The following is an 18,816-nucleotide window of genomic DNA, read 5'->3' as shown; positions in this document are numbered from 1 at the left end:
TGCAGGTGTAACAAACACATCATTTTGTTACCCGCCTCTTCTCTTACACACACCCTGAATATCTCCCTGTGTTTACATATGTCCATCCGTTTTCTGACGTCTGTGCTGCCCATGGCCTGGTGTGTTATTGTGTCAGAATCCAATCAGGAGACAGAAAGCACATGGTGATCTGAACAGGGAAAGTTTAATATAAAGAATCATCACCTATCACAGGGTTGCCTGCGAAGGGCTAGAGAGAAGTCTAGAGGAGACAGCTGTAGCAGAGAGAGGGAAGAGCTGCTCCCGTACACTTAATGCATACATAGGGCACCCAAGGAAGAGACACCTTTGGAGGGTCACCCAAGGCCCAGATGCAATGCTGGGGATGGCGTTGCAGTGGCCCACGGGCTAGTGGAGAAGTTAGCCGTGTCCTGCTAACAGAACGCACTGGAAAGCCGCCCTATCCTATCCTGCTGGCTGATAATCCTGTCTAAAGGCCAAAGCTGTGAAGCTCTGCGAGCCACGTGCGCCCTCCTGCGCCCTAGCAATTGGCCAAGGAGACCAGAGGCTGAGGTCATTTGGTCGAGATACCAGTCCCCTGGTCGGAGCTGCCAGATTCGTGGACGCTGTCCCCTGCCTTCCTCTGATCCCAGTCATGCCCTCTCCCACCCCACTGTGCTTTCTCTTTCTCCTCCATAGCGCAGTTTATCAAAAGACAGCTCTCTACACACCTTCCCCCTTCCCTCATTTGACGGCGTCCCCTGAACACACTGCACTCTGGCTCGCTCTGTCTCCATGACTCCCCCCAGCTGCTGACCTTCATCCTGACAGGCACATCTTCCGTGGCTTCTCAGGAGCCTCCAGACAGAGGATTGCTCCCGCAGTCTTAAAATCCATCTCCCTCCTGGTTTCATGACATCCCGTGCCCCTTGTCTCCTCGTGCCTCTCTGGGTAACCCTTCTTCATCTCCTTTGCAGGCTCATCTTCCTCTCCCTGCCCAGTAAATGTTGGGGTCCCCGAGGCCGGTCTAGGCCGTTCGCTCTTCTAAGCAGTCACGCCCTGCCTGCGTGCTTCCCGGACCCTTTGTTGTATGTTATGCCCAGCAGATACATGGGTGCGTATGGACTGCCCGCTGTCCCTTCCTGCGGTAGCAGCCAGAGAATCTTGTCAGAACGCGAAGGAGTATCTAGTAGTATCCCTGTCTGGCCCCCGTGGGCCCCCACACCCTTTTTACTTAGATCTCTTCGCTGGTTTCCTATAGCCTGCCCGGCCTGCTGGGCCTGCCCGGCCTGCTGGCCATTCGCCAGCCACACCGGGGCTCCCTTCTCTCTTCAACTGCATGATGCTCCTTTCTGCCACTGGGTCTCTACCCATGTTATTCTCCCTCCCTACCCGCTGATGTCTGTTACATATGAAGGCGGTGGAAGGAGGGGTGGTGTGTTTGACTATTTTATGTTTTATATGTTCAAATATGTCTGAAAGGAAACATACCCAGTTGATAACCATGGTTACCTCTTGGGAGGGGGAACGGTTCAAAGGATTCGGATCATGGGGGAGTTTTGATTTATCTGTATTATTAGCACTTTTGACAGCAAGACTGTGCTCACATGGTGTGGCTCTTCTGTGAGGATGGGGGTAGTGCCTAACATGGCATCTTGTACACAGTAGGATGCCCAGGATGGGAGACTTTTGCTGTTTGAATAGTTTATGCCACTTGTCTGGCAGACTGTAGAAATGAGAAGGGTGAGGAGTTTGGAAATGTTTTTGGGAAATGATCAATGAGAAAACAGGAAATAAAATATTTTACCCAGAGCCCAATGTATTGTACATACATTAAGTATCAAAGTGAACTTGGGTGATGCCGATTCTGGCTCTTTTTTCTGAAAAGTTGGTGACTAAGATACAATAGAATAGAAATGATGATTTTCTTTAGGAAACTAGGTGAATTGCCTTTTTTTTTTTTTTAAATACTTTATTTGAGAGACAGAGACACAGTGAGAGAGGGAACACAAGCAGGGGGGAGAGGGAGAAGCAGGCTTCCCGCTGAGCAGGGAGCCCGATGTGGGGCTTGATCCCAGGACCCGGGGACCATGACCTGAGCTGAAGGCAGACGCTTAACGACTGAGCCACCCAGGCGCCCCTGAATTGCCCTTTTTAAAACGTTTTATCCTGAGACCTTTCAAACGTACAAAACTAAAGAAAGTGGTCAGCGGAAATCCCATGTGGCTACCACCCACCCTCTGTTGCCGGCAGCATTTTGCCATTCTTCTTCGTGAATCCCTTGCCCTTCCCAGTTTTGTCTGGTGAAGAATTTAAGGGGAGAGACATCCAAGAGTTCATTAAATATGAAGGCAGTAGGTCTGATGCAGAATTGTTAAGATACCAAAGCAAAGACTATTGCAGCAATAAATAAACAATAAAAAAAAAACAAATAAACATGCAAAATCTTGGGGTGCCTGGGTGGCTCAGTCGTTAAGCATCTGCCTTCGGCTCAGGTCATGGTCCCAGGGTCCTGGGATTGAGCCCCACATTGGGGTCCCTGCTCAGCGGGAAGCCTGCTTTTCCCTCTCCCTCTCCCCTTGCTTGTGTTCCCTCTCTCACTATGTCTCTGTCTGTCAAGTAAATAAATAAGATCTTTAAAAAAATAAAATAAAAATGCAAAATCTTTTTGTATCAGTTTAAACATTTGCTCATCAGATGCTCACCTACTGTGTGCCAGAGATGATGGAGCCACCATGGGCCACTCCCCTCCCATCCCATTTGCAGGGCAGGACGTGCAGCTGGGGAGCTGTAGTCCGGGGCGGAGGCGCATGGCAGAAGTAGCACAAAGGCCAGGAGAGAGGTCAACATTGCTGGCTGGAAAAAGTGGCAGGTAGAGGAGGCTTTGTTAGGCCGTATTCGGAAAGACAAGGCAAGATTTCAATGGGTGTGCCAGTCTAGACTGTCCCAGGACATTTGATCAGACGTTTAGTTATAGATAGTGGGGCAAGCTGACATTTTGGTCAAAAATAATTTCTTCAGTGATTATCATTCAAGTGTTGGTAATTGTAATGAACCAGGAAGTAGATTTACAATCTTTTATGATTTTTGTCTGTGTTTCTGAATTCTGTTGGATTTTGCACATTTGTTTCTAATTTATTTTCATCCAGTTATTTCTGCTCTGTAAATTGACTGTAGAAACTAACAACCAATTTTTCACACTAGGGCATAAGATTACCCTCCTCAAGGAGTGCCTTCATCCCGAATGCGTATTTGTAAATGGAGAGTAACTGAGCGAGATTTGTTTGCTTTTGTATCGCCAAGGCGGTTTGCTTCAAGGAACAACTATTTGTCTGACCAGGTCAGATGCTACTTCTAGGCAGAGAGGAGTGGAGCCTTGGCACATGAGGGGAACAGCAGGTGGTACATTTGGGGCACATTTGGGCAATAGGGGATAGGGCCGTGTCGGAAAGGCAGAGAGGGCTCAGAGTCACTCCCAAGGACTTGGCCCTGGTTCTGTAATCATGGGAGCCACTGGAGGTGCTCCCAAATTAACAGAAGAGAGATGAGCAGTTCAGTCAGGCCCCCTGCCTTGTCCGGACCAGCTTGCTGTGTAACCTTGCGAAGGCTGTCCCCACCCTGGGCCTTGTTCAGCTCATTGGTAGACGGCAAGTTCCTATGATCATGCTGTTCTGAGTTGTCAGATGTCTTTATCTGCTTTAAAAAAAGTTTTCCTCTCTCTTTTTTTTTAATCAGATGATAAACATTCTGTTCTGAATTTAAAGGTAAGATTCATTTTTTAAAAAACAGTTTTCTCAATAAATAGAATTTCTGCCATAATTTAAAATTTTCTTTGTGATTTGTTGAGGGAAGGGGGACACCTTGCCTTAAGAGTCCTTTCCCATTAAATGTTTTTTTAAAAAAATACTTTTGAGGGGCACCTAAGTGGCTCAGTCGATTAAGTATCCAACTCTTGATTTTGGCTCAGGTCATGATCTCAGGGTTGTGAGATTGAGCCCTGCATTGGGCTCTGCACTAAGCACAGAGTCTGCTTAAAATTCTCTCCCTCTCCCTCTGCTCCTACCCCCCCAAACACGTGTGTGTGCACATGCGCCTGCATGTGCGTGCACACACTGTCTCTCTCTAAAAAAAATAATAAAGTACTTCTGAAATATGAGGAAACTCAGATTTTCCATAGTTTAAAAATGAATGTAATGCATTGAGTGGTTAGAAATCACATGTGTAATTTGCAGAATGAATAGACTAACAAATTTGCAAATGTGGAAATAGTTTTTTCGCTTTTTTTGCAAACATGGAAATAGTTTTAACTTGTTTTAATCCTACGATGTCATAGGAATTTAAAAATTAAAGATTTCTCAGTAGAGTTCATTTATAACCTTATTTACTTTTTCAGCAGAAATTAGAAACTTAATATCAGACTGATATGTAATGGAAAATGAACGATGTATAACGGAAAAATGAACAAAAGTTCAAAGCCTTCCCTTTCCTCTAACTTTTGGGTTGAAAAGAAAGATCATATTCTTTTCTCAACCTGACTTAGTGATGTGCTTCTCTACAGCATATGGGGTCTTTTTGCCTATCCCAAGGAAGAAAAGCCCGGTTAGAGTTTGCTTTGTGCATCTCTGCTCAGCACCTGCAGTCCTGTCTCATGCTTCCAAACGTGAACGGCCCGTACCTCGTGAGACCTACGTGTGAAAACACAGTGGCTGAACTCACAGGCAAAAAATCAGGAAGAAAGCCTGAACAGGACTTCCTTTTAGTGCCTCAGAGAAGCCACCACAAGGGCAAGACCCTTAAAGTTTAAGTTTCAGTTAAAAGAAACAATGGATATTAGAGTTTCTAAAGCTAAAGCAGACTAAGAAGTACAAGAGCCAAAGTGAAGAGGAAAAAGTGTATTTAAATATTTGATATACGATGACCCAGCTGCTCATGCCAATCCCGTTTTAGAAGATGCTAAGACTCTTAATTCATTACTCATGTTTTTTCTTCCCTAGGATGAAAAACCACCATTATGTGAAAAGCCTCCACCCTCCCCAGGTATTTGCCTTTTGAATTTAATTATGATGAAAAACTTATAATTTTGGAGAATGCCCAGAATCGTCTTGTCTAAAATAAAGGTCACTTTTTTTTTCCCCTGTAAAGTCTGTCGCTTCTGTCCCGTTACTGAAATTGGGAAAAGGGGGCACCTGTTGAACTTCCATGTTTGCTCTAAAAGAGAGGGTCTAAACGTTCAGACAGTGAATGGTGGATGGATGTCCCCACGGGATGTGCTCAGACACTGGGAGGCCAGTGTCTGCAAATGGGGGCCACTTTGTGTCCCCATCACATGCCAGGGCCAGGCCCAGGCCCGGAAGCACTCCGGCACTTTTCTAGCTGACCTCTCCTGGCACATTTTAGGCCATAGCTCCCATCGTCAATCCAGTCTGAAACGTTTTCTTTCTGGGACGCCTCTGAGTTCCCCTCTTGTTTTCAGTGGAGCTGTGGACTTACTCATTTCTTAGAACTACCCTTTCATGTCCTAGGGATTGGATAGGATGTATCAGGGGTCGGGGAGGCTCTCTGGAGCTACCGGCCCTACCGCTAGCCCTTGCCTGCCCCGCTGCGTTGTGGGCCAATCCACTGTCTGGAGCCGCCAGTCCTCCTACCCTGGTCCGCCCCCCAGAAGCTCTGCTTCTGCCTCCACCTTCATTTGGAGGCATGCCCTGGCTTGGGAGCCCACTGTGGTCCTTACCTCCTTTGACCTCTGTCAGCATATCTCTCCATGGAATATCCTTCTCTGTTCTCTTCCAATCTCTCTTGCTAAAACTCCTTCTTAAAATCCTTTGTGACCTCTGGCGTCTCCTCTCCCTGATGCCCACAGCTGCTCGGTGTCTCCAGCTGAGGCTGCCTTCAGAGCATGGCCCGTGTCCTAAACTGAGCTCACCTTCCCTGCTGCATTTGTGTTCCTTGTCGGGCTGAGTGTCTTCCAGACCACAGGTGGCTGTAGGCCTCCTTGATTTGCCCCTCCCTCACTGCCCACACCCAGTCAGCTGCTGAGCCCTGTCCGGGTTGAGCCCCTGAGTCCTTTATCTGTCCCTTCCTCTCTGCCCCTGCTCTGGGGGCCTTCAGACTGGCTTCCTTGCCTCTGGGCTGGGCTTCGCTCCCGGTCACTTTCTTCACTGCTAGCCACAGGGGCTCATCTGAAAGTAGAAACTTCCTTTTCACACCTCTGCTTAAAAGCCTTTCCTGGCTTCTGGTGGCCTGCAGGACAGAACCTCCGCTTTCCGTATTATGATATGCAAGGGCCTCGCTGGGCTCCTGCCTCTCCCACCTCTCCCTCTCCCACCTCTTTCCCTGTGGCTTACCGTGGCCTCGGCAGATCAGCCGCTCTCTCCCGAACTGGCCGTTCTCCTTGCAGGGACTGAAGGACCTAGCACAAGGCCTGACATGAAGAAGTGACTCGGGTGGTTGTTTCTTTGCTTTTTTTAATAAAGTCTTTTGTAAATTTGATGTAAAATTGTAAAAATTAAAATTTAAAAACTTTTTCTCTGTACCTTTCCAGATATAACTGGTAGAACACGGCAAAGATGTATAGAAATAACCAAAGAAAAGTTCGAGGAATTAAAAGAAGAAAATTTGCTTCTAAGCAATGCAAATCAAACCCTTACTCTTGAACTTAACCTAATAAAACAAGCAATGAAAGAACTACAATTAAAACTGAAAAGAACGGAAAAAGAAAACCGAAAGTTGAAAGAGGCTGAGAAAGCCTCCCCTCAGGAAGGTGGGGATAACTACACAGTTCTTTTATTAAAGGAATAAACAAGAATTCACAAATTTTCTTATTTATTTGAAAGCTAGTATTTTATGTTGTAATATTTGCTTATGTTGTTGTTGATATTGCATTATAATATTTAAGGTTCTTTCATTAATATCCTTGTTAAAATTTGATTTTATCTGCTATATCATTATTATGCCAAAGAAATTCCAATACTTTTGGTTCTTTATGCTTAGCATAGTATCTTACATACATTTCATATCAGTTTTTTATTCCCATGAACAGCATATAAAAGTGCCTCTTCTTGAGATCAAGCCCCGCGTTGGGCTCTGTACTCTGCGTGGAGCCTGTTTGAGATTCTCTCTCCCTCTGCCCTATCCCCCATCCCCACTCCCACACACGCACACACTCTCTCTCTCTCTCTCTCTAAAATAAATAAATAAATCTTTTAAAAAGTGCTGCTTTCTCCACATACTTAGCAGTGATAAGGATTTCATTTTCCTTACTAATTTGACAAGCAAAAAGGTCAGGGAGGAAATCCCATTTTAAATTCATTTGTATTTATTTTACTATTGATGATCTTGAGTATTTTTTTTTTTCATAGTTTTGCAGGTCATTTTCTTTCTCTTTCATAAATTTTCCCATTTTAATTGAGATACTGAGACGCCTGGGTGGCTCAGTTGCTTAGGCATCTGCCTTTGGCTCAGGTCATGATCCCAGGGTCCTGGGATTGAGTCCCGCATCAGGTTCCTTGCTCAGCGCAGAGCCTGCTTCTCCCTCTGCCTGCCACCCTCCCTGCTTGTGCTCTTTCTCTCTCCCTTTCTCTTTCTCTTGTCTCTCTGACAAATAAATGAATTAAATCTTTATTTTTTAAGATTTAGTTTATTTATTTGACAGAGCAAGAGAGCACAAGCAGGGGGAGCAGTAGAAGGAGAGGGAGAAGCAAGCTCCCTGCCGAGCAGGGAGCCCAATGTGGGGCTCAATCCCATGACCCCTGGGATTATGACCTGAGCCGAAGGCACTTAGCCCTGTGAATAAAATCTTAAAAAAAAAAAAAGCAATCCTTTTTAAAAATAAATAAATAAATAAATTGATATACCTTGATTTTTTTTTTCTTATTGATTTATAGGAACTCTTTACATGTTAGGGATTTTGGCCCTTTTTCATGTATGTAATGGTTTCTCTGTTTGTTGATAACTCAGCTAAATATAGGATATTTTTCTGTTATGACTTAGCCCTTTCAAGTCCTTTTTAACTCTAAGGTTATGTAAATATTCACTAATGTTTTCTCTATACATTGATCTATTTATAATATTATGGTCTTAAGAAAAGCGTTGTAGTCTTCTTCAGACTCTGTATTTCTTGTCTTAGGCACATTTATTTCTGCAACTTTATATTATTTGTGCTATTACTTTTTGGAATCTATTTTCTGTTATGTTTCCTAATAGGACATTATTATTCTATGGGAAAGTTCTTAGTTCTAATAAATTTTCCATTTATCTTATATGGCTTTCAAGGCACGCACTGTATATCATCTGAGACAATGACTCTTTCTTTCCAATCTAAAATTTTCATTTTACTTTATTTTATTATTATTATTTTTTAAGATTTTATTTGTTTATTTGACAGAAAGAGACACAGCAGGGGAGGGAACACAAGCAGGGGAAGTGAGAGAGGGAGAAGCAGGCTTCCCACGGAGCAGGGAGCCCAATGCAGGGCTCGATCCCAAGACCCTGGGATCATGACCTGAGCCAAAGGCAGACGCTTAACAACTGAGCCACCCAGGCGCCCCTCATTTTATTTTAATTGTACATGCACAAATTTCCAAAACACTGTTGACTATTCAGCGTTAAAAAAAACTTAGTAACTTTTATTCATTAATATCTATACATCTGTCCTTCACTGGCTCTATGAGCCCAAAAGGGAAAAAAGATCAGATGATTGGCAATTTATATAAAATCTTGATCAATTTGGTGTAAGTTCTTCTAATACTAATTTTTTTTTTTCCAGTAACTGCTGCCTCTGAGCTACTTTATCTAAGAAAACAAGCTCAAGAACTGGTGGATGAAAATGACGGGTTAAAAATGACTGTCCATCGTTTAAATGTAGAATTGAGTAGATATCAGACAAAATTCAGGCATTTGTCCAAGGAAGAGGTAATGTTTTCAATTTTAAAATGTCAGTTTTCTGATTTTTTAGGCTTTACTGTTGAATTGCTTTCTAATCTTGAAGGGCTCATATTTATTATTATTTGGCATAAAGAAAAGCACATCCAAAACAGTCTTTCTGGGGACCTTTCTGTGTCCTCCTTTCATCTCTTCCTTCCCTTCCCCCTTTCTCAAAAGCAATAAAGACTCTTTGTAAAACCAACAAACAAAAAAAACCAAAACAAACAAAACCTGGGAACAACACAGAAGTATATAAAGTTAAGGTGTAAAAGTCCATGTCAGCGGTTCCATTCTTAGTCCTGTTCCTCAAGGGTATAGCTGTTGTTTTTTGGTGTACCTACTTTGGAAAGAAAGCAGACTCGTTTTCACAGGCCCCCCAAATCACCTAGCTCTCATAGCCAGTGGGACTTCAGTTCATGATTCCCAGGACTAGCAGACAAAGAAGCAGTTTTGCAACTGGCGTGGGAGCACCCCTCTGTGGCCCCACACTGGGTTCAGCATAGGGGAGCAGGCAGAAACACCCATGTCCAAGTTTTTCCGTGGAAGGGGTTTGACCGCATACTTTCCCAGCTGCTGCCTGAGGTCTGGTTTCCAATCAGCCTGCATCTAGGAGCTGAAGACACTCTTCCCTTTTGGGAAAGTAATGAGTTCTGGTACACCCTCACAGAGTGTACCCTCTGGTACACTCTGGTACACACTGGGAGCCACTAAGAATGAAGACAGTGGCTTAGACAGTCACAGATGTTTGAGAGGCAACCAGGAGCTCAGGCCAGGCTGATTGATGAGGCTCATTCATCTCTTAAGGAGACCAGTCTGTCAAAACTGGAAGAGGTGGGCTGTTTTTCCTAATGCACCAACACAGAAAGTCAAGGAAAAGGCAGGAAAAAGGGAGTGTGTTCCAAACAAAAAGATCAGAAACTGATTTTAATGAAGTACAGATAAGTGATTTACTCAATAGAGAGTTCAAAATAACAGTCATAAAGATGCTCACCGAGGTCAGGAGAGCATGAACCAAGTGAGAATTTCAACAAAGAGATAGAAAAACTAAAAAGTACCAAACAGAAATCATAGAGCTAAAGACTATACTGCCTGAACCGAAAAATTCAACAGAGGGGTTCAACCACAAACTAGAGCAAGTGGAAGAAAGAATCCATGAATTGAAGACAGGGCAGTGGAATTCTGCTCAGAGAAGCAAAAAGAAACTGAAAAAGAGTGATGGGCCACTATCAAGTGGATTACAGGGGTCCCAAAAGGAGTAGATTGAGAAAGGGGCAGAAAGCTTAAGAAGTAAGGGCTACAAATTTCTCTTACCTGGGGAAAGAAACAGACATCCAGATCTAGGAAGTTCAGAGAGTTCCAAATAAGAAGAACCCAGAGACACCCACATCAAAACACATTATAATTTAATAACATATAATTTAATAATTGTCAAAAGTTAAAGACAAGGAAACAATCTTAAAAGCAGCAAGAGGAAAACAACTTATTACACACAAAGGAACTCCCATAGGACTGTCAGCAGATTTTTCATCAGAAACTTTACAGGCCGGAAGGGAGTAGCTGGTATATTCAAAGTGCTAAAAACAAAAACAAAAAAACTGCCAACCAAGAATACTCTACCTGACAAAGCTGTCCTTCCAAAATGAAGGACAGAAAGTTTTCCAGACAAGCATAAGCTGAAGGAGTTCATCACCACTAAACTGGCCTTAAAGGGACTTCTCTAAGCTAAAACGAAGAGGCAAGTTAATGATAAGAAAACAAGAGAACTAATAAATTAATCCAGCAAATTTTCAGGATACAAAATCAATATACAAAAATCAGTTTTGTTTCTAGACACTAACAACAAACTATAGGAAAAAGAAATTAAGAAAAAAAATCTCATTTATAATAGCATCAAAGAGAATAAAATACTTTGGAGTAAATCACAAAGAGGTAAAAGATCTGTACACCAAAAAAATAAAATAAAATAAAAAACCATAAAACACTGATGAAAGAAATTGAAGAAGACACAAATAAATGGAAAGATTTTCTGTGCTCATAGATCAGAAAGAATATTATTAAAATGTCCATACTGCTCAATGTAATCTACATATTCAATGCAGTCCTTTCAAAATCCCAATGGCATTTTTCACAGAAGTAGATAAAACAATCCTAAAATTTGTATGGAATCACAAAAGACCCTGAATAGCCAAAGCAATCTTCAGAAAGAAGAACAAAGCTGGAGACCTCACACTTCCTGATTTTAAGCTATTACAAAGCCATAGTAAGCAAAAACAGCATGATATTGGCATAAAAACAAACAGACCAATGGAACAGAATTTAGGGTCTAGAAATAAACCCATGCATATACGCTGAATTTATTTTTGACAAAGGAGCCAAGAATATAGTATGAGGAAAAGACAGTCTCTTCAATAAATGATGGAAAAACTGGATGTCCACATGTGAAAGAATGAAACTGGACCCCTATCTTAAACTGCACCCCAAAATCAACTGGAAATGAATTAAGGACTTGAGTATAAGACCCGAAATCATAAAACTCCTTGACATGTCTTTTTTTTTGAGAGAGAGAGAGAGTGAGCACCAGTTTGGTGGGTGGCAGAGGCAGAAGGAGGAGCAGACTCCCTGCTCAGCAGGGAGCCCAACATGGGGCTCAGTTCCAGGACACTGGGACCATGACCTGAACCAAAGGCAGACACTTAACTGACAGAGCCACCCAGGCGCTGCTTGACATCAGTCCTGATGGTGATTTTTTGGATTTGACCCCAAAAGCAATGGCACTGAAAGCAAAAATAAACCAGTGGGGCTCATCAAACTTCTCAGCAAAGGTAACTAACCAACATCAAAATGAAGAGGCAGCCTATGGAAGGGGAGAAAACATTTGCAAACCACATGTCCAGTAATGGATTAATATCCAGAAAATACAAGGAACTCATACAACTCAATAGCACAAAAATAAATAACTCAATTTAAAAATGGGCAACAGACCTAAATAGCCATTTTTCCAAAGAAGACCTACAGATGACCAACAGGTGCTCAACATCATTAATCAGCAGGGAAATGCAAATTAAAATCATAATTAGCTGTCACCTCATACCTGTTAGCATGTCTGTTACTAAAAAGAGGTAGCAAGTGTTGGTGAGGGTGTGGAGAAAAGGAGCCCTCGCACACTGTCGGTGGGAATGCAAGCTGGTGCAGCTCCTGTGGAAGACAGTGTGGAGGTTCCTCAAGAAATTAGAAACAGAACTACCATATATTGAGCAATTCTGCTTCTGGGTAGATGTCCAGAGGAAACAAGATCACTATCTTTGGATGTTTGTACTTGTATGTTTGTTGAAACATTATTTACAGTAGCCAAGGTAGGGAAACAGCCCACATGTCTGCCAGCAGATGAATAGATAAAGAAAATGTGATGTATATATAAAAATGTGATTGATCTATATGTAATGTGGTGTATATACATACAGTGGACTATTACTCCGCCTAAAAGAAAAGGTAGTACTGTCGTTTGCAACAACATAGATGAACATGGAGGGCAATAAGCCAGACAAAGACAAATATTGAATAGTATCACTTATATGTGGAATCTTAAAAAAAAAAGTCAAACTTACAGAAACAGTACAGTGGTGGTTGCCATGGGCTGGGGGGTGGAGGAAATAGGGAGAGGCTGGGGTACACACTTTCAGTTATGAGTAAGATCTGAGGATTAATGTAAAATGTGATGATTATAGTTGATCATGCTGTATCGTATAATTGAAATTTGCTAAGAGAGTAGAACTTAAATGTTCTCTGTTTTTTTTTTTTTAAAGGTAAATATGTGAGGTGATGGGTGTGTACTTAGCTTGGTGGTGGGAATGCTTTCACAATGTAGGCATATATAAAGAGAGAAGAAAGCAGACTAGTTTTTACTTTAGAAGAGGTATTGCAGAATTCAGTTCAATAAACTCACCGAGCCAACCACTGTGAGGAATAACAAGAGGAGTCAGAAGGTCAGGTCCTTGCCCTTAGAGAGTAGTGCATGTGAGGAATGGGGGCGGGCGGGGGGGGGGGCGGGCATCTGACATGTCAGGATACACAGCTGACTGGCCCCTGCTGGGATCAAGGTGGGAAGCCAGGGGCACATCTGTTCCCACGTGGCTCCTGGGAATTCAGGGCAGCTTCACGAGCTTCTGATTTTAAAGTAGGACTTAAGTTTAAATTTTTAAGTAACAGCATTGAGATATAACTCACATATTCAGTTCACCCATTTAAAGTGCACAGTTCAGTGATTTTTACTGTCTTCACAGAACCATGCAACCATCATTGCAGTCAGTTGTAAAACAAGTTCATCACAACAAGAAGTTTCCTACCTGTTAGCAGTCACTCCCCATTTTCCCCCACCCCCTGCATTGGCTCCTGCAACCACGAAGCTCCTTTCTGTCTCTATGGATTTGCCTGTTCTGAACATTTCACATCAATAAGATCGTACAACATGTGGTCTTTTGTGACTGACTTCTTTAATGTTTTTTTTTAACCACAGCAAAAAAATTAAAGTTCTTGGGGTCACATGATCCAAAACAAGCTTCCTAGGCCAGGGCCTTCTGCGGGGCTGTGGGTGAGCCAGTTCTCTTTAAAAAGGATACAGACAGGCAGGCCCAGTGACAGGCCACTGCTTTCTCACACCATTCTGCCCCTGTGCAAATGCCACATTCTCCGTGACAGCCTTCCCTGGTCACTCCAGTCAGATATGATCTCTCTCCCTCAAATCATCGCAGACTTTTGTTTGTACAGCTCTTAAGGCAGCTAGAACATTCTATCCTGTACTATGTTTTTGTGTGTAGTATATTATGTTCATTTGTGTGAGAAGACTTCTACCTGTTGTTAGATCATAAAATCATGGCAAACCATTGTGTTGTCACGTCCATAATGACTTAGAGAGTTCTCACTGTTTGCTGAATGACTGATGAGATGAGGTTTTAAGGTGAATGTGTTACAAGGTTTTTCTTGAAGGAAGAATTATTCCATCAGGGCCATTGCTTCTGGGCCTGATGGAATATAACTGCTACCAGGTTGGCCCTCGTACTGTAAACGACTCGAAAACTAGACAGAACACATATTAATACTATTGACAGACGGCAGGCGGCACGGTGACCTTGGGCAGGAGAAAGATAAATAGGGGAGCCTTCTGTTGTTTGCCTCTGCCTTCAGTCTGTAGACAGTCTCTTCACAGGGCAGGGTGGAGCACCCAAACCAGATTAGTATTCAGCAAAAGAGGAGGATGAAACTCCTTGGGGCCAGGCAGAAAACAAATTCAGGGAGCCGTGAGCCAAACAATCAGCACTGGGAGACCTGTGGCTTGACAGCAAGGTAGAGAAGTTGTGGAACACACAACCTTGAGGAAAGAGCCCAGAAGGACCGTGCCTTGGTAGCTGGCTCACCTAGCCTCTCAGTAAAGGTCACTACAGACCCACCCTCAGCAGGTAAAAAGTGAGCCTCAAAAGCATCAAGTTGATCCATGAGCAATGTAAGAGCCTACAAAGAAGAAGGAAAAAAAACAAAAAAGCCCACACTCTTTAAAGGAAGACAACAAAATCCAGACCCTCCCACATATAATATTGCAAGAGTTCAGCATTCAATAAACAATAACTAGATATGTTCCAGATTTAAAAAGACTGAAAAGACTTGACAACTAAATGCAACATATAATACTGGATTGGATCTTTGACCAGAAAAGGACATTAGTGGGAAAATAGGCAAAATTTTCACATAGTCTAGATTAGATTATAGTATTGCTTCAGTGTTGATTTCCTGGTTTTTATGATGTTACTGTGGTGGAGTAAATGAATGTTTTTAGGAAATAAACACTGAAGTATTTCGAGGAAGAAGGGCATTATGTCTGCAAGTTACTCTCAAACATTTCAGAAAAAATTGGTTATATTTATATATATATGTATATATATATATATGCATATCTAAGACTTATTTGCAACAACATGGATTGAGCTAGAAGGTATAATAATGCTAAGCAAAATAAGTCAGAGAAAGACAATTACCATATGATTTCACTCATATGTGGAATTTAAGAAACAAAACAAACAAGCAAAGGGCAAAAAGAGAGAGAGAGAGACAACCCAAAAAACAGACTCTTAACTATAGAGAACAAACTGGTGGTTCCCAGAGGGGTGGGGGATGGGTGAAACAGGTGAAGGGGATTAAGCACTGAGTAATGTATAGAATTGTTGAATCACTGTATTGTACCCCTGAAACTAATATAATACTGTGTTAACTACACTGGAGTTAAAATTAAAAACTTCACTAAAAAAGTAATATCTAAGGCCTGAACTTTCAGAAGAAGCATTGTTTAATTTGCCTTCACTTGTGTTTTTTTCTTAGACTTTAAATATTGATGGCCTCCCATCAAAGGGCCCGACACCACCCTGGTTGGTAAGTAAAAGTTACTTAATTTCAGGCCCATATTTTCTGGGCTATAATTAAATACTTATTAAAAACCATTCCAAATGAAGTAAATTTTCTTAGCTTTTGAAAAATGTGCTGATTGTATTCAGATGTAAGACCTAAGTTAACCTTCTTTATTCCATTATGTTCAGTTGGATATAAAGTACCTGTCACCCTTGTTACTGGCCTATGAAGACCGAATGAAAGAGAAGGATGACCTCAATGCCACCCTTCAGGTAAGCTGGCAGACGTCTCAGGACAAGGTTTATAAAAAATAAGACTGTTTAAAACTTTAAAGAAACATTTTAAAGATAGGTTTAAAGTAGATGTGCCCAACATCTAATATGTACTCAAATGTTGGAGGGAGGGGAGGAAGGGAGGAAGGGAGGAGGGAAGGGAGGGAGGAGGGGAGGGAGGGAGGAGGGGAGGGGGGAAGGAAGAGAGGGAGGGAAGGAGGGAGGGAGGAAGGAAAGAGCACAGTGGTAGAGGTGGGTGGGAGAGAAGAAAGGAGAGAAAGAAGGAAGGAGGCCGGGAGGGAGGGATCAGTGGGAGAGGTGTGCAGGGACGGGGTGGTGCTGCATCGGAAGCCCAGATTTCCCAGGCAGGCAGCCCCGTGTGGGCTGGGCTCCTGGGGTACAGACAGGACAGCAGCGGGGGACGCTTCTTTCCTGATGCTCTGCAGCTGCAAACTCTACTGTAGAAGGGACAGTCAGGCAGGCACGGCAAGGTAGTAAGCAGTGATGTTTTAGGCAGACTTGAATGCTTCATAATTCTCTGAAGAGCTGACCCCAGGAAGTCCAGTTCTGTTGGTAGTGGTGAGGGCGCCAGGTTTTTGTTGATTCTGCCTTGTTCACCTCTGTTTCATGGGAATGGCCTCTGGCAGCAGAGCTCGCTGTCATTACACAGGTGGACAAGGCTACATGGGTGTGATAGATATGTCCCATCCTTTCCCTACTGCTCATGTAAGTGGCCAGAGATCTCTGGAATCGGAAGGATCCAGAGAGAACAGTTTGGGTTTCCTGGGCTGTCTGGCTGGAAGGGTCTGTTAAGTCCCACAGCCTGCCTTTGTTACACTATCCCACGCACATGGTCCACATGATGCAGTTTTGAACCTTTTCTTCTAGATTTTTTTGTCGGACACTTAACTTTGTAAGACAGTGAATTAATCTTACACTAATTAATTAGCTATCAAGCCAAGTAATTAACAAATTAATTTGGTGCTCCTTCTAAAACAGGGTTCAGGAAACGTTTTTTGTAAATGGCATTTAGTAAATATTTTAGGCTTTGTAGGCCACTGGGCCTCTTTGCAAAACCTCAGCTCCGTGGTGGTATCAAGAAAGCAGCCATAGACAAAGTGCAAATGAATGGGCGTGGCTATGTTGCAATAAAACTTTATTTACAAAACAAGCAGCTGGCCTGCGGGCTTTAGTTTGCCTGAGCCCTGTTCTGTAAAAGCTGTCAGCCACTGGGGAGTGTGTCCCAGCAGAAAGGTAAAAGAGAAGTTCCTTGGCATTGTTAAGCTAAACGGGTATAAGCATAAATGCCTAAGAGCTGGGAGAAGAATATTTAGAAGCATCCGAGAATAAACATTGGCAGCTAAGGTTCTCGTGGCAGACCAGAACATGTCACGGAAGCCCACTGAGGGCTGGCTAAGAAAAGCAGGGAGGAAGGAGGCCCAGCAGGAGTGCCACAAACACACTGTTTAGGAGGGAAAGCAGACCCCGAGGCTTCCTCAGTCCTGCTGGTGCCGAAGGAGCTGTCCAGACTGGTGGCTTCATGTAGGAGAGGCTTCTGGTGATCACAAGCGGGCAAAATCAGGAGACCCCAAGCCCTACCCACACTGACCCCTTCCACTCCCAAGTGGGCTTTAATTAGGACGAAAAGTTCTTAACATTTCTCTAAGAAGCTCCAATTTATCCTCCAAAGTCTTTAAACAAAGGAAAAATTGCAGTGTTCATAGGCATCTCTGCTTTTCTTTTTGACCTGCCTTTATCTTTTCTTTCCTATCTTAAGTATTTGGCACTTACAGAAAAGTGTTACCAAATCAGGAATTGAGCATTTCAAACCTGAGGCTCTCTGTCCCTTGTACTCAGCATCATGGTTGTCTCCTGGTTTCCCAGCAGCCCAGGAGCTCCTTGAGGGCAGGCACCTGGCGCCGGTACCTGCTGTTCCTGTGAGACTAGGCTAGAAAGCTGCTGACCTTTGACTTGAGGCGCAGCGGCAGCGCTAGAGGTAAGGGATGGCACCTCGTCTGTATGTGTGTGTTACAATTCACCTCCGTTTTATTTCAGGAGGAAATGAGGGTGTTCAGGATGCGAGTCCAGGAAGTGGTGAAAGAAAATGAAGAATTGCACCGAGAGTTAACCAAGAGTAGTCCTGTTACCAGGGAGGAATGGCAAGTGGTGTTGGGTTTCTGGTATTTTGCTAACTCAAAAGAAAAGACAATGATAGGAATAAACTTTATGAAATCATCAAATACATTTTCTTTAACGAAAATATTTTCAGGGAGAGTTTCTAAGAAATTAACAAGGTACAATGACAACGTAGTAAAGAAATTAACAAGGTACAGTGACAATGTAGTAAACTATTCTAAACTTGAATTTTAAAGAATACGTTTAAAATTCTAAGTAGGTTTTTAAACCTGAAATCCATCTACGTACGCTCCCAATTTTTATGTTCTGAGGTTGTATTTCTCTAGGGCAGTTTTCTCATCCCAAACCTGTTGAGCCACAGCCTTTTTGCTCCCCTGTGATTGTTCCCAGGGCGTTAGACCAGGAAGCTCAGGAGGGGGTCCTGTACAACTAGCCCCCGTCTGCCCTGCCCTTTCTGCGGCCTCCAGTGTTTGATAGCTGAGTGCGGCCTCACTCCTTCCTGCTGCTGGTGCTGCTGCCTCGCCCCAGAATGCCCCTTCTGCACTCTTCCCCATCCATCAGGCCCTGCTCACCTGGCGCTGATCGAATGGTGCTGGTCAGTAGCTCTCCCTGAAGGCAGAGTTCCTTGCTGCCTTGTCTCAGCTTCTGACACAGCCCTAGACCCACGCCCTGTCCTGGTACCTGCCATGCTGTGCCTACCCGGGTATCGCCACATCTGTCTCACCTGTCCTCCTTGATGAGCTTCGCAAGGGCAGGGCCAGGTCCTGTTCATCAGCACAGCAGTAACAGATGGCTAGTCAATGAATATGAGCAAGTAAATGTCTTAGTCAAAAGGCAAGATCCAGGCACAAACTATTCAGATCGATCTTTTTCTCCTTGGGTAGCTATGTTATATTTAGTAACTTTTAACATGTCTTAACATCACTGAACAAAATTAAAATGTTTTCCGTGTGTGATGTCCAGGAATTTAGAATAGGAGTCAACAGCATTCCTACCATTAAGTGGGTTCTCCCTGATGTGATGGTCACTGCTGTACAGTTGGGATTGGCCTGGGCAGTTACTGGATCTTAGTGCCCTGTGGCTTCCCCTGTTGAACTTGGATTTTCTTCTGTCA

At 43.2% G+C, this 18,816-nt stretch overlaps 1 protein-coding gene across 7 annotated transcripts in view; it reads left to right on the top strand.

Moving 5' to 3' along the window:
- The window catches only part of CEP89 (centrosomal protein 89), a 76,688-nt gene that overhangs the window by 18,874 nt on the left and 38,998 nt on the right, over positions 1–18,816 (top strand). For 6 of the 7 annotated variants that reach the window (XR_003524334.1, XM_027620222.2, XM_027620218.2 and 3 more), the window contains 7 exons: positions 3,715–3,743; positions 4,974–5,016; positions 6,521–6,739; positions 8,744–8,889; positions 15,268–15,318; positions 15,483–15,566; positions 17,622–17,725. Coding sequence is in view for 6 of the 7 variants with exons in the window: in XM_027620222.2 (XP_027476023.1) it covers positions 3,715–3,743; positions 4,974–5,016; positions 6,521–6,739; positions 8,744–8,889; positions 15,268–15,318; positions 15,483–15,566; positions 17,622–17,725 (676 nt within the window). In the remaining variant the exon portion in view is untranslated. The remainder of the gene's footprint in view (positions 1–3,714; positions 3,744–4,973; positions 5,017–6,520; positions 6,740–8,743; positions 8,890–15,267; positions 15,319–15,482; positions 15,567–17,621; positions 17,726–18,816) is intronic. The other variant, XM_027620219.2, reaches the window with a different exon arrangement.

Source organism: Zalophus californianus, chromosome 17, assembly GCF_009762305.2.
Source record: "Zalophus californianus isolate mZalCal1 chromosome 17, mZalCal1.pri.v2, whole genome shotgun sequence".
In the NCBI taxonomy this organism is placed as follows: domain Eukaryota; kingdom Metazoa; phylum Chordata; class Mammalia; order Carnivora; family Otariidae; genus Zalophus; species Zalophus californianus.
Note: the sequence above shows the minus strand (reverse complement) of the source record. Positions and strands in the feature narration are given on the sequence as shown.